Consider the following 15,630-nt stretch of genomic DNA (forward strand, 5'->3'; position numbering starts at 1 on the left):
CAGACGATTAGCAAATAATGGAATCGGCGGGTCACATAGCATGTATACGACAGAATGCATTAACACCCCGGTGTACATTAAATGGTGTATTCTCTTAGACAAATGATAACTAATATACAGACAGATATCACCATACCCGATAACAAATGAGCAGCAAATCCAAGTTTGCATCACCTTTTAAGCTGGACGCTGTATAATAAGTAAGGTTGCTTATGATTTGCATCCCGCTACTGTAGTTTTGGTGGATCATGATGTTTTGGCCCCTTTGCAGCCTGGCGATAATCCTCACCTGATCGTGCGAAAAATTCGTGTCCGCCCACTGGGTTGGAGAAGCTGACTTAAAACACAAACACCAATATTTCCAGCAAAGAAAATCTTCATGCATAAACAATGTCCTTCAAAGCACACTCATCCGTCTGTGCGATAAAATAAGCTCATTTCATCCTTGTAATACACCTGGTGAGTTCTGCCCATGACTTTGGCGATGTCGTTCGCGATGCCACCATCACTGATGGTGCCCCGACATCCTAGTCGTCGACAGTGGCATCCCCGCTGGTGCCACCGCTCGCGTCGTTGCTGGCTGTGTCACTGTTGCTACAGCTCGCTGCGCTCGTGCCGCTGCTGGCTGTGTCACTGCTGTTACAGCTCGCTGCGCTCGTGCCGTTGCTGGCTGTGTCACTGCTGTTACAGCTCGCTGCGCTCGTGCCGTTGCTGGCTGCGTCACTGCTGTTACAGCTCGCTGCGCTCGTGCCGTAGGCGATGTTGGTTGCACACCCTGTCCGCACAACAATCTACTGTGCGCCGCAATCTTGTATCAGCCGCCACGCAAACAATGCGCAGATTTCATCCGGCCTTTCCTCGGTTTAAGCTCAAGAAGCCGAGTAGTGTCGGTTTCATGGCAGTTGTCACGTGAAAATCAAACCAAAACTGCTGAGCACTAGCTCGGTATCTGCAGAATGCATCTAGTGAATCTGAACCTTAACAATCAACGTAAATTGAGAGTAAATCCAATTCGTCATTTTTCCGGGATCCGTACAAAGCAAAACTACAGTTTGGGGTTAGTGCTGTTCGCGGCATCGCCTTCACTGATGATGTCCTGCTGTCATCCGCTCGTGTCGCCGCTGGTTCTACCGCACGTGTTGCCGCTGGTTCTACCGCCCGTGCTGCCGCTGGCCGTGTCACCGCTGTCACTGCTCCGATACAATAACTGAGCAGAACTGGAGTTGCTGAACAAATTCAGTTACAGTTCAGCCATGCAGCACAATTTGAGCAGACGGCGATTTGCGTTTCCTCAATGCCCTCATAAAAGCGGCTAGTTTTGCTTTTATGAGAGGCCCAATGCAACAATTAAGCATGAGCTAATCAGCATGTACTTTGACCGCGTCAGAGCAAGAAGCCAAATGACAGCCTTCAACTCGACGACTGATAGGTTGTAAAGTCAAGACTGGTCGGTTGGATTGGTCAGTTACCAAGAGTTTGAATGCCTCACACGTCACAAGTCTCTAATGAGAGACCTCGCGGTCCGACTAAGTACTAGAGAACTAAAACTGATCGGTTGGGGAGGAAAAACCGACTAAATTGATGGCTGTGATGACGTCACATGATTCAGCAGCCCTTGCGATGCCACCATACGCCGCCTATGCCATACCGCTGAGCATGTACCAAAATTACAGCCTTCGCGTTTTAACTGCGCACAGTAAACCCAGTGGCAGCGAAATTTTAAAAATTTGCAAAAGTATTTGCATAGGAATTCATTACGTTCTTTTACCGCACATGCATGGTACTTCTGGTGCGCAGTGCCAGCTTTATTACGTTACGATGCAGATTAGACAATACACGAAATGGAAAATGTTGACAAGCGTTTCTCGCAAAGTGTAGCCCAGTGCGAAAAAATGTGCATAAGCGTCGTGAATCTCTAACTGCCAGGATATCCACCAGCTGCAATTGTCGAATCTCGTGATCTCGGTTTTGGGAAAACCCCAGGATCGAGATTTTAAATCAGAAGCAGCGTCGCGTGTAAGCTGTTGCCACGTACGCTTTGTCGCGTGGAAGCGATATCGCGTCAAAGTTTTTGCGCTGGAAAAGTTTTCGCACGGCTTACAGGACTTGCACTGTACGTAATGTACGTAGCAGTGCGTTCGTTACATAGACGTTCATGTTTAGGCAGTTTTTGCATTTGAAATGATACCATGCAGAACTTTTTGTACTCAGTCTTTTGCGCACAATTAATGTTGCAGATATCTTGTTCGTTGCGTAGAACTGACATGTTCCTCTGGAAGTTGTCACGTATCAAGTTAAGCGTTGAAGCCTTTTTCATAAAAAGAAGCATGGCGAAGAAGTGTTTGCACTACAAGTCTTATCTCGTAAAAGCAATATAGCGCAGGAGTTTCGCGTCATAAGTTTGACCGCGGAGAGGTCGTGTCGCGGAAGTTCTGTCGTTAGCAGGATTTGCTTAGAAGTGTTGTGGACACAGCGTGTCGCCCGGGCTACCGTACCGCTCTCCGCGTCGCAGATGTCGGCGTGGCCGTTGCAGTCGCAGGCCACGCAGCGGGCGAACGCGCCACCGTTGGCGGGCTCGTGGCGGAAGCCGGGCTCGCAAGACTCACAAAACTGGCCCACGTACCTGAAACACGAGAGGTATGCCTCACCAAGCGCACGTCTAGCACGAAGGCACGCGCTACATTTGCAAACATGTGTTGTTTCGCTAGAGGTGGCGTCTCTAAGGCTAACGAACGCTGCAGGTCAGCGTCGCAGCCATGCGGCGTGCCCCCGAAACAAATTTAGCCGTTAACATACCAATAAATGTTTCGCACATTAGCAGCAACGTCAGTTACCAAAACTCAACTAATCAACATATTTTTTATTTCATTTTTATTCCATTTATTAGTATCTTTAATTTATTATTATTATTATATGGTAGTTCAGTTTAATTTCAATTCAACTCCATTGCAATTCAAGTATTTTCAGATATTAGTGATTGGATCAAATACTCGTGAAGATCAATTCAACTGTGGACAAATTCATTCAATTTTATCAACGGATAGCGGCTGAGACAACCAATGCGCAACGATTCCTGTGAGTCCTGAGTACTGGACTCCTGGTGGTGAATAAACCCTGACTCTTGATACCCATGAACAGTGACCCCTGTGATCTATTCAGGAATTAATTCAGGACCCCTGAAATAGAGCAGTCTGAAAGCCGTGGTCCATGGTCAGCGAGAGACGGCTGTGTCCGTTGGGGCTGACGGGACAGTGTCGTACCCCGGCGGGCAGGTGCAGGTCTCCACCCAGGTGGCCTCTCTTCCCCGAACACCTCGCCGGGCAGAAACCATCGAGAAATCTTCCAGGAAGCCAATGCCTGCGAAAACAAGGCACAGCGGGGTTAGAATATATGCACAATTTCGGTTGCCCTGGTCCAGATACACCGGCAGTCATGCAGGTGTTTTAGCTGCACGACACTACTTCGATATTTCGTCGAAAACTTTGGACCGATCGATATCTCCGGAACCGTGGATTTTCAGCGAGCAACAGGTGCACAATGAACATTTTCTTCGCAATAAACAAGCTGATTACAACGAATGGGTCAGCGCATAGAGCCTGCTCTGAAAGCACAGACAAGGAATTCGACAGATACTTAGCTTCTCTTTTGAGCTGGTGACATGCTCTTCGGCAATTAACGCCTAGTTTAATATTTCAGACTCAAGCCACACTGTGCAAAGTGTAAATGTCGTAAACAGCTTAGAAAATCGCATAGCAAAGGCGGGCTCTGGAAGCGAAACCTAAGCAGATCTCAGCATAACAAACACGCCTGGATCGATAGTTGTACCCAGCTTTTGGTGTCTTCTGGATCTGCAGCGCGGAGAGAGGCCAATTGAGCCCCCCGCCCGCGATGAACGAGCACGGGTGTCTGCTGCGGCGCAGCCGGCGGCCAAGCGCCGTGTTCCCGGACGTGCCGCCCCTCGAGCTGTGCCGCCGCCACTCCTGCCTCGACAACTTCGTGCTGAGCGCCTGCGTGGCCAAAGCAGCCGACAACCTGGCGCGGCTGGACGAGATCCTGCGCCGCCAGAGGCTCGCCGACACCGTCAAGCGAAGCTACCGCGCCGCCTGTTCGAAGCGCCGCTCCGCCGCCGAGAGCGCCGGCGCCGGCGGCGGTGGCGGCGGCGGCGGCGGCGGCGAGGGCGTCTCCCCGGAGCGGCTCGTGCGCACGGGCGCGCTTCTTGTGGACAGCCGGCCGCCGTCAGGTCGCCTGGCCGAGGACGTGTACGGCCTGCTGGAAAACCTGGGCACGCTGGTGCGCCGGCTCGAGCGCGACATCAACAAGACCTGGACGCGCATGCAGCAGCTGGAAGAGGCGACCGCGATGCTGCGGCGTGACATGCACAGCACCAGCAGCGGCTGCGAGCGCCGGCTGGAACAGCACGTCGGCCAGCTGTGGGACGACTGGCGCCGCGAGCACCAGCAGCTGCAACAGGAGCTGCGCCAGGCGCGACAGCAGAACGTGCAGATGCGCGACTCGCTGGCCGCGCTGCAGTGCCGCGTCGGTGCCATCGGCCAGCACGTGCAGGAGGTGCGCGACGAGGGCGGTGCGGTCGGCGAAGAGGCGCGCCGCATTTTCGCCGAGCTCCGCCAGTTGAAAAGGCAGCTGCGCGAGGCGGCGCGAAAACGACGCGAGGCGGCGCGCCGGGCCGGCCGGACACGCGAGCTGCTCGAACAGCACGAGTCGACGGTGCAGCTGCGCACACTGCAGCGCACGACACGCCGCAAGCGACTGCGAGACGAGGTGCAGGTGAGCCTGCGCGATGTGGCCGTGGTCACCAGCCAGCAGAGCGTAGCCGAGGTACGGCTGCAGGAGGCGGCCGTCGAGGCTGCCGACGCCGAGGCGCAGGTGACGGCCTCGCTGGAGGACCTGGAGCAGCCGCTGGCACGCAGTAACCGCTCGCTGCCGCGGCTGGAGACGGGCGCAGACCCCGTCGAGCCTGTGTACGTGGAGATGACGGACGCAGTAACGCAGATGGTGCACAAGCTGACGACGACTCGCAGCAGCGTCGTGCAGACGGAGCTTGCCTGTCGTGACGAGGCAGTGCAGATCGGGAAGCTGAGGCAGGTGGAAGCTGCCCTCAAGCAGGAGCAGGAGCAGCTCGAGGTGGAGATCGACGGCGTAAAGATCAGCAAGATCTGCAGCAGCCAGCAGATCCGGCGGAACGTCAACGTGATTACGGCGCGCTGCATCAAGGCACGGCGCCTCATCCATCAGAACATCGCCAAGTGTCTGGAGTCGGAGAAGGCGGCCGAAATTGTGCAGCCCGATGTCTTCGCACTGGAGCACGACCTACGGGATACCAAGGTCAAGCTGAAGAGCGCGCGGCACGAGGGGACGCCCGTCCTCATGAAGCTGGACCAGCTGCGAGCGCGCTACGAGGCGGAGGAAGAGGCAGAACGGGAGCGAATCGAGAGCGCAAAGCGCGAGTGCAACTACCACGGCGAGGTGCGACACGACCTGGAGAAGAGGCTGATAGACGCGCAAAACCAGCTGAAGCTGGAGCTGGAGCGCTACGAGCTGATGCTGGCCGAGCGCGAGCTGCTCGAGGAACAGTTTGAGGAGCAGTTCGTCGAGGTTCGTCCGGTGGTGGACCGTCTGAACAAGGAGAACGAACGCGCTCTACTGAGCTTAACCAAAATGGCACAGGAACGTAGCGCCGCCGACACGTTCATCGACAACTTTGGCGCCGAGCTGATGACGCAGCAGGCGGCCGCCACGTTCGCCGCGCAGCGCCAGGAGGCCAAGCTGTTCGAGACGGAGCGTCACGTGGAGCGAATGGCGAAAGGACTGGTAGCGGCGCGCCGCCAAGAGGCTGCCTATGCCGCCCAGCTGCGCCGCCTACGGCCGCTGCGCGCCCAGCTGGAAGAGGACATCGAGTGTCTGGAGAGCGAGCTGTGCTGGCGACGGGAAGTATGCAGCCAGCAGAGGGCGCAGCTGGACGAACTGGCCATGCTCGAAGATGAGCTGCAGCAGCTCAAGGAGAAGGCCAACATCCGGCACCAGCGCTTCTTCCGTCAGGCGCACCACAAGACCGAAGCGCTATGGAAGGAGTACATGCGCAGTGTGCGGCACAACGAGCAGCTGCGCACCGAGTACGCCGCCTTCGTGCAGCGCTGGCTGGCGGCGCGCATGAAGACAGCACGCCGGCTGTTCCCGCAGTCAGTGTGCCGCTCTGAGCTCTGCGACCGGCTGCAGGTGGTGCGGCTGGTGCGCGCCGGCGTCCAGGCCACCGACCACACGTTGGGGCTGAGGCACCTCTACTTCAGCGGCGAGCTCCAGCGCGGTCAGGCCCGGCTCGGCCAGCTGTCGGACGCCGTGCGCGGCTTCAAGGCCGACATCGTGCTGGCCAGCGAGCACGTGGTGCGCATGTTCATCGGCCTACTGAAGGGCGATGTGGCGTTCGTGCGCCGGCCCGAGCGCGAGACAGACGTGCGCGAGACGGCGGCGCAGACGGACGCGCGGCCGCCTCCGCAGGAGGACGCCGCTGGCGCAGAGCGCGGGAGGCGTCGCCGCCAGCGCGAGCTAGTGATGAGGGTGGCCGAGCTGGGCAAGGAGGACGCGCGCGGCTGTCAGCTGCCGGCCGTCAGGCGGAGCGCTGAGAAGCCCTCCAAGGGCGTCGGGAAGCTGCACACGGAGCCGCGCCTGCCCAAAATTTAGTCTTTAGTGCTGCAGTGGCAGCATCAGATGCCGGAACCGACTCACCCTCTGAGGTGTAGGTGCCGCGGATCTTGATGGCCGTGATGTTGCTGAGCAGGGAGATGAAGTCGCGCGCGCGCAGGCGCGGACTCCAGCCAAACTGCGAGTCCTCGTGCAGTCGGAACGTATACTCTTGACTCTGTGGGACGGACAGCGGCGAGTGTAAACGCGGTGAACTCAAGAGAGCCACTCCACTCGCACCACAAATGATGGATGCTATCAGTCTCTTCCAAGCCTGTGGTTAACGGTAGGGGTGCACGTCACGTTAATGGTACTTTAAACTGACATAGATGTGTAATTAATGTAACACATTCAAGACTTTAGTTGTATCATAGTTTGTACCACATTCCAAACTTATATTTCAGGTTCAGCACAATAGACAGAGCAATCCCAGTGTGAATAGAACTTACTGCCTGCTTAAGCCACCGCAACAACTTTGATTCGTCAGTTCAACAGCAATACCTTGCCAAACACCACCCAGTGTTTGGTAATGCGCCCCCCCCCCCCCCCCTCCCTTCCTCCACGGCGGCTCGCGGTGGCCGCGGCGGTCGGCACCTTCTGGTCCGGTAGCGCGTTCTCCTGGCCGAAAATGGGCTGAGAGATCTCCATGCCAGCTCCCTGCAGCACCACGTCTCGCACGGACGCCTCCGGACCGTACTCGCCGATCCGCAGCGTGAACAGCATGTCTTGGTTGTAGCTGGACCGCTGGTCACCCAGGAAACGATCTGCGGGGAGCAGCCAGAGTCAAACAGCAGGGGCGAGTGAGCACAAACAATGCGACTTGATCGGAAAGTGACAAACATCGAAGCGGTTCAGTCACATCTGCATAACTGTATTTCGATTATTGTGCTGCACGCTTGGATAAAACCCCTTTCCCTCGAAGGTTTATTCTCAATCCCAACGGGTCCCCCGAAAGATGACAACAACGCTAAATAACAACGTTAAATACCCACGGTCCATCCATCCCACTGAGGTCAAAAGCTCAGAAAAACAAGGGATCCAAACGGTTATCACACGGCTCTCAGCACACCATCGCTCCCATGTGTCAGTGAGCGCACCTGAGCACCGTCCGTGGCAGTGTATCTATGAAGGTGGCGTGTCAGTGAATGCGGCGTACTCACCAGGGGCGCTGAAGTAGACGGCTTCTCGACCCGGCGCGCTGACGGCGATCTGCTGCACCAGCGGCTTGTAGGCGTGCGCTACGGGGTCGCCGTAGTAGGTGGAAGCCATCCAGCCCTCATCACTGCGCACGAACTCTGTCTGCGACACCACTGCAGACAAACGGAAACTGTTAGTCAGAGAACGCCGGCCGCCCAGCCGGACGGTACGGTCCGTACACGCTCTACAATTACGACGACTGGTCCAACTGGGGATTTAGGCCCTGAAGACGAACGTACCGGCGAAGCTCAAAGACATCATTCCATTGGGGACCTGTCTGTCTATGCTGTTGGACAGGTACGAATGTACTAAGTGTCACTATCGCCACGTCACAGCCTCCCTAATTCACAGCGTGGGAAATTCAATTTTACTGGGAGGCAATGGTCCATATTAAAGACAATACGGCAACTGCTAGCATATCAAGACGGCGGTAAGTAACACAGACCACGGCCCTCATTATACTCTCACATGGGACCGGGCTGCCAGTGACCCACCCTCTGAGTAGCCCGTGGCCGCGTCGCAGATGGAGCTGTGGCCGTAGCAGAAGCACGGCGTGCAGCCGAACTGGTTCTCCTCGCTGATTGAGAAGAAACCCGGCTTGCAGCGGTCGCACATCTGTCCCTCGACGTTCTCCTTGCAGCGGCAGACGCCAGAGGTGGTCTCGCAGGAAGGCTCGTTGTCCAGCGAGCCGGGCGGGTAGCAGTTGCACTCGCGGCACCCCTGCAGGGGAGGGAGAGGGGCGCAGGGTGAAGGAGGACCGAGACCCCGGGACCACAGACTGGCACGGCTGTGGTGTGTGGAGGCTACCTGACATGTTCTTTGAGCGTTCTCCGTCGCTGTATAATGAAGCGACGGGGAGTGAGGCAGCATACGCATCAGCGCCACCTATTTGACGGCGCGGCGCGACGCGACCGCATCCCAGATGTCGCCCCTGCGCGGGGCCGGCCGGTGGAGTCGACGCTGCATTCTACAGGCACCACTCCCTGGCGGATCACGGGCTGAGATTGGATCGCCTGTCGCCTATCCCCATAGAAGGGCGCCAATGAGTCATGCCACCTGTCTGTCCACTTGCAGCCGCCTGATTCATGCATATGAGCGGCGACGAGGCAGAAGTCAGTCAAAACATCCGACACGAGACGGGGGGCCAGACCGGGCCGGACGACTAGCTGGCCGGGTGTCGGCCGCGCTCCGGCGGACACCGCACCTGCTGCGAGAAGTCGTAGAAGTTGTTCTCGCACCGGTCACACTTGTCGCCTCCCACGCCCGGCTTACAGGAGCACTTGCCGTTGATATTACACTGCAGGCTGCGCGACCCTGAGGCACATGGCACGCTTTTAGTTGGACGAATGACGCAGTGAGACCAGACGAAGGAGCCGGCGTCACGTTCCCTGTCACGGAACAAAATGTATGTACTCCCGTCCCACGACGTGTCTTTCGTTGCACCTTTAAAGATGGTGGTACGTCATTCTTACACAGGCACGTAGCAGCCAGAATTTGCCCCAGATGGGGCCAAATGTCAAATGGTACGCAATCGCTCAGTGCTAAGCACGACACCCTTGGCTCGGTGGGCGGGGGAATGGCCTTCTCCCCCCCCCCCCCCCCCACCCTGGGTTACGTGCCTGTCCTCACAACAAATGCATAGGACGTCGCTGAAAGCAGATTAATCACTCAAATAGAAATGAATTTCTTTCGTTGCAAATAAAGAAGGTTGTGCAAGATTACTGGTTGCAAGTCTTACGCTAACGTACATATCCAGATACTCAGCGAAAAAGCATCGATCATACAGGCATAAAAGGTGACAGTATTCAATCCATATGACAACCAGTGGAAAATATCCACCTTAAAACAACGAATGCAAAAACACAAAAACCCTCACATCGGATACTTTCTTTGCATAAAACACCATCCTTTATCTATATTCAGCTGACTTCAACTTTATCTAGACGGCTTCGGCGATGCCCAAGAGCGTATGGCACGTTTACCTTCTGGGCTGCAGGCGCAGGGGATGCAGTAGCCATCCTCCCTTTCGTAGTGGTTCTCTTGGCACCGCTCGCAGTTCACACCGTCTCTGGAAAAGAGCAACGACTGATGGATAGACCGGACAGTGCGTACCGGAGACCTCACAGAAACCGGTTCCGTGGCTGGAGCATGTCGGGGTAAAGGCCCCTGCCATATGATGCGCCTGCACTAATGTCATGCACTAATGGTGCCAGAGAATGGTGTAAATACAGTAGTATCAAATAACAACTAGCATTCTAGCATGGCTGGAGATCCCGTGAAGGGTCGGGAGGGGATCCAGGCCCCTATCCGAGGATCCCGGAAAACCAGAAATTCGATGGGTGGGGATTTGAAGGCCCATTGGGAGGGTCCTACCCAGCTCACACAGCCCGAGGATAGATGAGCATACTGAATGAGAAGCATTCAGAAAGGGTTTCTTTAGCAAAATAAAAGTTCCTACAGCAACACATTGCTCCCTCTAGATGCTCAGTAAAGCCCATGTGGCAACTTTAGGCTCCTCTGACCGTTCAGTGGGCTCTTTCTGGCCGCCAGGGCTCGCCGGCTTTTCAGTCCCTTCATAACACAAACCTGACCTTGGGACCAACCAAGGGCTCTTTGACCGCTCAGGGATTGCATAGTCCGCTCACGGTCCCTGTATCCTAAGGGCTCTTCCGGCCGCTCATGGACCGTTATAGCTGCTCAGAGCCTTTCGGGCCACTGAGGAGCTATTTATGCTATTGAGAAACCGATGGCCAGTGACACTCTCCTCCAACTGTTTAGGGAGGTAGAGGCAAAAGCCCGAATGTCAGAAAGCATATTCCGCTGATCGGGGCGCTCTGACAACAAAAGGGGATATGAAAGGGCCCGCAGTGAAGCAATGGAAAGTCCCGTGTCGCTCAGGAGGCCCGACAGGGGCACTCCATCTGTTTCATCTAGGGCCCAAATACGCCGAGCTGGGGTCCCTGTGTCATTTATCAAACTAGCTACGCCTAGTTGGGATCAAAGGCCTTTTCATGTCAGTAAGGGGCCTTGCATTCATCCAGTGTCAAGCATCCTGGTTAGAGGGTCCTCGGCGTCAGGGAGGGGACCAATGTATCAGTATTCTTCTGAGGGCCCTCGGATCCACCATGGGCCCCAGGCCCACGCGTTGCCAGAGCGGTGGTCGGTAGGCAACCCGGAATGGGACGGAAAAGCCCTCTAGTCCGCAATCGAAAAATGTACTGAGCCACCTAGTCTTGGCCAAAGGCTCTATTAGGGTCTAGCTGTTTGATGGTGGTGTCCGGGGACCCATGGGAGGGTTTTTTTCGGCTCGCGCGGTGAGACAAAAAAGGACGTGTTGAGTGAGAAACGCAAAGAAATTGCCGCACAGAAGTTAATTATTTGGCATCAGCTGACACCTCACATACATACGTGGCTATTACGTGTCATCAGTCTCAGAGATAAAGCAGCACGTGGAAAAAACAACAGAAAGTGATACGAGATAAAAACGCATAAACGGATCCACGCATGAACAGAATGAGACTACCCTAGCATAGAACAGGACCTGACAGCGCGCTTAAAACTTGTTCAGTTCAGTCGTCGGACATTCACAGGCAGCTCATCAATGAGAGAGGCCGCTCGGCATGCGAAGGACCTCTGTTCTGCCGCCGTGCACATCGCCGGGGCGCAGGTTAAACCCTACGCGTGTAGTTCGGTCACTGGTCCGCGCGTCAACGCGTGTTTGCAGCAAACAGGCAAGGCTCTCAGAAGATGCCATTGTGGCATCGGCTGCCCAGTCAGCCGCATCAAACTCGTGGGCCCCCTCTGACCGCTCAGTGAGGACTTCCTGGCCACTGACCAAGTCGCTGAGTGCTATCGTTTTAGAAAAAGTCCAATGAGCCATTGTAGCATGGATACCGCCAGCGTTTTATTCCATGCGGTCATTTGAACGCCTGGTTTCTTCAGTTTATTGACTTCAAAATACAAAAGGAAATTGCATCTTCCGATGAATTTTAGCTTATTTAAATTGAAAAGGAAAGCAATAACTAAACAAAGAAACTCGTGTCCCCTCGGATTCAGGTGGGCCTACATCCGTTTATTTGCGTTTAGGGGCTGGGGCTTTCGCCATCAGGGGGCGCTTCTGCCAACCCTGCGCATCTCCTCACCTAGACTGGATACGCCCCTGGGGACCGCAGTGTGCCCAAGGTCGTTCATGCGCCGTTTTAGCCCCTTGGGGCCCTTTGGTCCACAGATGACCCCTGTGGCCAGTGACGAGTTCTTGGCCGGCGGCATTTGCGGTGACAGTTCAGGAGCTTCACTAACCGCCCGGGGACCCTCTGGTCCCCAATGGGTACGTCTAATTGCTCAGGGACCCTTCTGGCTGCCTAAGTGTTCATCTGGCTACTGAGGGCCCACTGGCCCGTGCAGCGACCTGTTTGGTCGCCAGAGTTACTTAGCTGTGAACTCGCGATCCTCTGGACTCTCGGAGTCCTGTCATGCGCTCAAGCCAAGCGCCCTTAACCAAGGCCAAGAGCGCTCTTGGTCGCCCCTACCGCTTCCACGAGGAGCGAGACAAGGGCTGCTACGAGGCCCTGGTTCCTCATGAGACCTTCTGACTGCTCGTGAGCCGCTCCAACCACTGCCTCTCTTCCTGCTCAGGGACCTGTCTAGATAGTGATGGACCATTCTGTTCATCAAAGCACCCATCGGCAGCTGATATACCTACATGACTGTTCAGGGGCTCACTTGACGCTCAGGACGTGGCTGGATGTCTCGTAGGGCCCCGGAACCCGCCTGGCCCCAGACAACCTCATGGGCCGTTCGTCTTGAACCTGGGGCACCGAGGAGTCCAAAGTGGGGTGCGGGGGAGGTCCGAACCGGAGGTCCGGTGGGTCCGGTGGTTCCATAGGAAGGCTCTTTTCGGGCGCACGGCGCAAAGCAAAATGGCCCAATTGAATGAAAAATGAAACACGACGCTTTGTCGTCAAAATTAAACTTAAGGTAGCCCTGCTGTGCTGAAAGGCATGATAATAACCAGATCGGAGCCCTAGATTGACCAGGAGAATCCGGGTACAATCACATGAAACACTGACGTGTTTCGAGTCTCTTGAAAATGCTAATGATACTCGTCGACCATTCAACTCTAGTCTAAATAATTTTGGACGGAATTTTGCTTTTTGAAAAGTTGCTGCTGATACACATGATCTACCCTACATTCTCACGCATGTTAGGTGCGGAAAAGTACTGGTGACTTCCTCTGAGTTTTGTCAAGAATGTTAATAATACCCGTAGACGACCCAATTCCAATCTGATTATCCTGATGCTCAAGGAAGTGCAGAGGTGCTCGGCTTGTCTTGGCTGTATAAACTGACACCAAAACAAAAATGGATCCCAGTAATATTTTAGGCAGGGTTGCGCTGACGGAAGGCAGGCAAAATGTAGCAAATATGAACCACGTGCCAGGCTATCAGGCAGGCTAAGCGGCGACAGCGCGCTGAAGTAACACAAAAATGCGCTCCTTCGGCGTGTTAAAATGTGCAACGAAAGACGAGTTGAGGTTTTGTGTGGAAAGGGTAATAGAGTAGGATGGGCTCGGTATTTATTCGGTCGGGATAAATTGGTTTAATCACATATCGGGTAATCGTTCCAAATGCGAAAATCCTTAAGCTTGAGTCAAAATTGCGTGCACCTTCGGGAAGTAAAAAGGTGAAACAGGTTTCCAGCTACTGTGGGGCGCGCGCGCTCGTTGCTCATAAAGAGCTCCAGTAATTTTGTTTCAAAATCGAGTTCAGTGGGGCACTCTCAAAATAAAGTGGCTTAAAACCGCGGTGTTCTGAGACTGTGGCGGGGGGGGGGGGGGTGGAAGCGGGTTTTTTGCCTAACTGGGCCTCAATGGCTCCGGCCCCTAGATCTTGGGCACCCTATTTTCCGTGAGCGATCGCCAGCCCTGCACACTATCATAGTTTATCATGACCCGTCTAACCATATTAAACAGATGGCTGGGTGGGCTTCTTATAACCCCGAAATATGGTCACCCGGTGGGCGCAGCGGAGTCTTGTAGGCTATCATTCGACTGACGCATTAGCCGGCGCGGTCTAGATCTGCGCCGCGCTCATCGGCGCGACAGGCACTAGCGTCCAGAGCTGGTCCGCCTCACGATCTGTCTGCCTGATTGTGTGACTCGTCCACCTCGTCTTCTTCCCATCTTATAGGATACATAGCTCGCACCAGCTCGCCATCCACGCCATCCATTCAAGATTCAGGTGTTGTTAGTCATTCCTTGTTGGTTTTCTAATGCATTAGATTATCGCGTCATTGTAGCTTGCACGCAGCAGCAGCCTTCAATCCCCTGACTTGCGCACCCATCAACCTGGCCAGCAGGCGTACAATGTCGGGGGAAATCCAGCACGGCAGCTTGCAGATAACTCTGTGTGTCGAAACCTCCAAAAATGAACCCTCCAGCCTGCCCGTGCACTTGAATCAGTACTGCTTCCACAGCGTCATAGTATCACTGCCCCACCGCATTACCGCTCTGTTGAGAGCCCGCGCCAGTCACTGCTAGGCCTTCTATGAAAGCTTGAATAACAGATCGATGATCTGGAAGGGCGCGTGATAACAACATGGAACAAACACGCAACGGCATCCTTCAAGAGAGATCTGTGCGCATACGTACGTACTTAAAGAGCTAGTTGTATCTCATTTGTTAGACATAGGGTTTGTCAACGGGCTTCGAATTAAGGCGTTTCCCAGTGCCGCTTTTAAAGTAAGCATGCGATCATGAGGCGCATCTCTGCGGAGTTTGTACCCCATTAATGCGTTGCTTTAATATTCTCACATATGACCGACAGTAATACGAGCAGATGACATGGTCTGCAATGACGCCCCTGAAGGCTTTGACACGCAGAGACCTCTAACGGCTAACCCTGTCCGGATTGCCCTCACTGTCCGTCTGTCGGCAGGAGCTATCAGCATCCTGTCCGCCGCACCGCCCACCCGCTCATGCTCGACAGGTGCAGCTCACCGGTTGGCCACGCAGTCGGTGCAGTGGCCGCCGTGGCCCGTCTGGTCGAACAGCTCCTTGTCGAAGAAGCATCGGTTCGAGTAGCCGTTGCAGTTGCATGCTGCGAAAACCGACAACTATCAGTGACGTGTTCTCATGTTGAAAACAGCGTTTGGTTGCCAGCGATTGTAAGAACGACCTCGTATGTGGGATATTTACAATCCGGAGGGATGCAAATGCTTCCGGTCTTCGCGGCAAACGTCATCACTTCGCTTTATTTGCACTGGACATGGAAAACGGACTGATTTCGGAAACATCTTAACTCTAGCACACCTCAACGCACCTGTGACCACCAAATGCAGCCTTAACACGCGCACGGGTGGCCGGTTAGATACCCCCCGCTCAGGCGGCGGCGTCAGTTTGACCCCACTACGATCTCAGAAACTGAGACAGCCAAGGACACCGAATTCACAGGGTGTGTTGGCCTATACGTGAACTCACTTGGGTTAAAGTTTGAGGTTCCTAGGTCATACCCTTCAGGCCAAATAAGGTCAAACAAGGTCAAACTCTAGGCTGGTGTCCAAAGTGCCCCAGAACCTAGGTACTTGCTCTAAGCAAACGGTCTTATGCTCATTTAAGGTCAGTTACCTTGTTCAACCTTTCGAAGGTCATGGTGACCAAATTTGTACAAGCCTGCTTTGAGTTATCATTTGAATAAGCGACAAAGGCTACGCTAAGTAGTATGTTCCCGAAACAAAATG

At 54.7% G+C, this 15,630-nt stretch overlaps 1 protein-coding gene across 1 annotated transcript in view; it reads right to left on the reverse strand.

The window, feature by feature from the left end:
• LOC119100277 (laminin subunit gamma-1) overlaps nt 1-15,630 on the reverse strand; it is a 52,506-nt gene that overhangs the window by 15,145 nt on the left and 21,731 nt on the right. The window contains exons 7-15 of the mRNA XM_037223384.1: nt 14,891-14,990; nt 9,876-9,961; nt 9,098-9,207; nt 8,388-8,613; nt 7,857-8,006; nt 7,291-7,460; nt 6,742-6,874; nt 3,261-3,357; nt 2,496-2,623 (exon numbers count right to left, since the gene is read on the reverse strand). Coding sequence (XP_037079279.1) covers nt 2,496-2,623; nt 3,261-3,357; nt 6,742-6,874; nt 7,291-7,460; nt 7,857-8,006; nt 8,388-8,613; nt 9,098-9,207; nt 9,876-9,961; nt 14,891-14,990 — 1,200 coding nt within the window. The remainder of the gene's footprint in view (nt 1-2,495; nt 2,624-3,260; nt 3,358-6,741; nt 6,875-7,290; nt 7,461-7,856; nt 8,007-8,387; nt 8,614-9,097; nt 9,208-9,875; nt 9,962-14,890; nt 14,991-15,630) is intronic.

This window comes from Pollicipes pollicipes, unplaced genomic scaffold (assembly GCF_011947565.3).
Source record: "Pollicipes pollicipes isolate AB1234 unplaced genomic scaffold, Ppol_2.1 Scaffold_4881;HRSCAF=5763_pilon_pilon_pilon, whole genome shotgun sequence".
Classification (NCBI taxonomy): domain Eukaryota; kingdom Metazoa; phylum Arthropoda; class Thecostraca; order Pollicipedomorpha; family Pollicipedidae; genus Pollicipes; species Pollicipes pollicipes.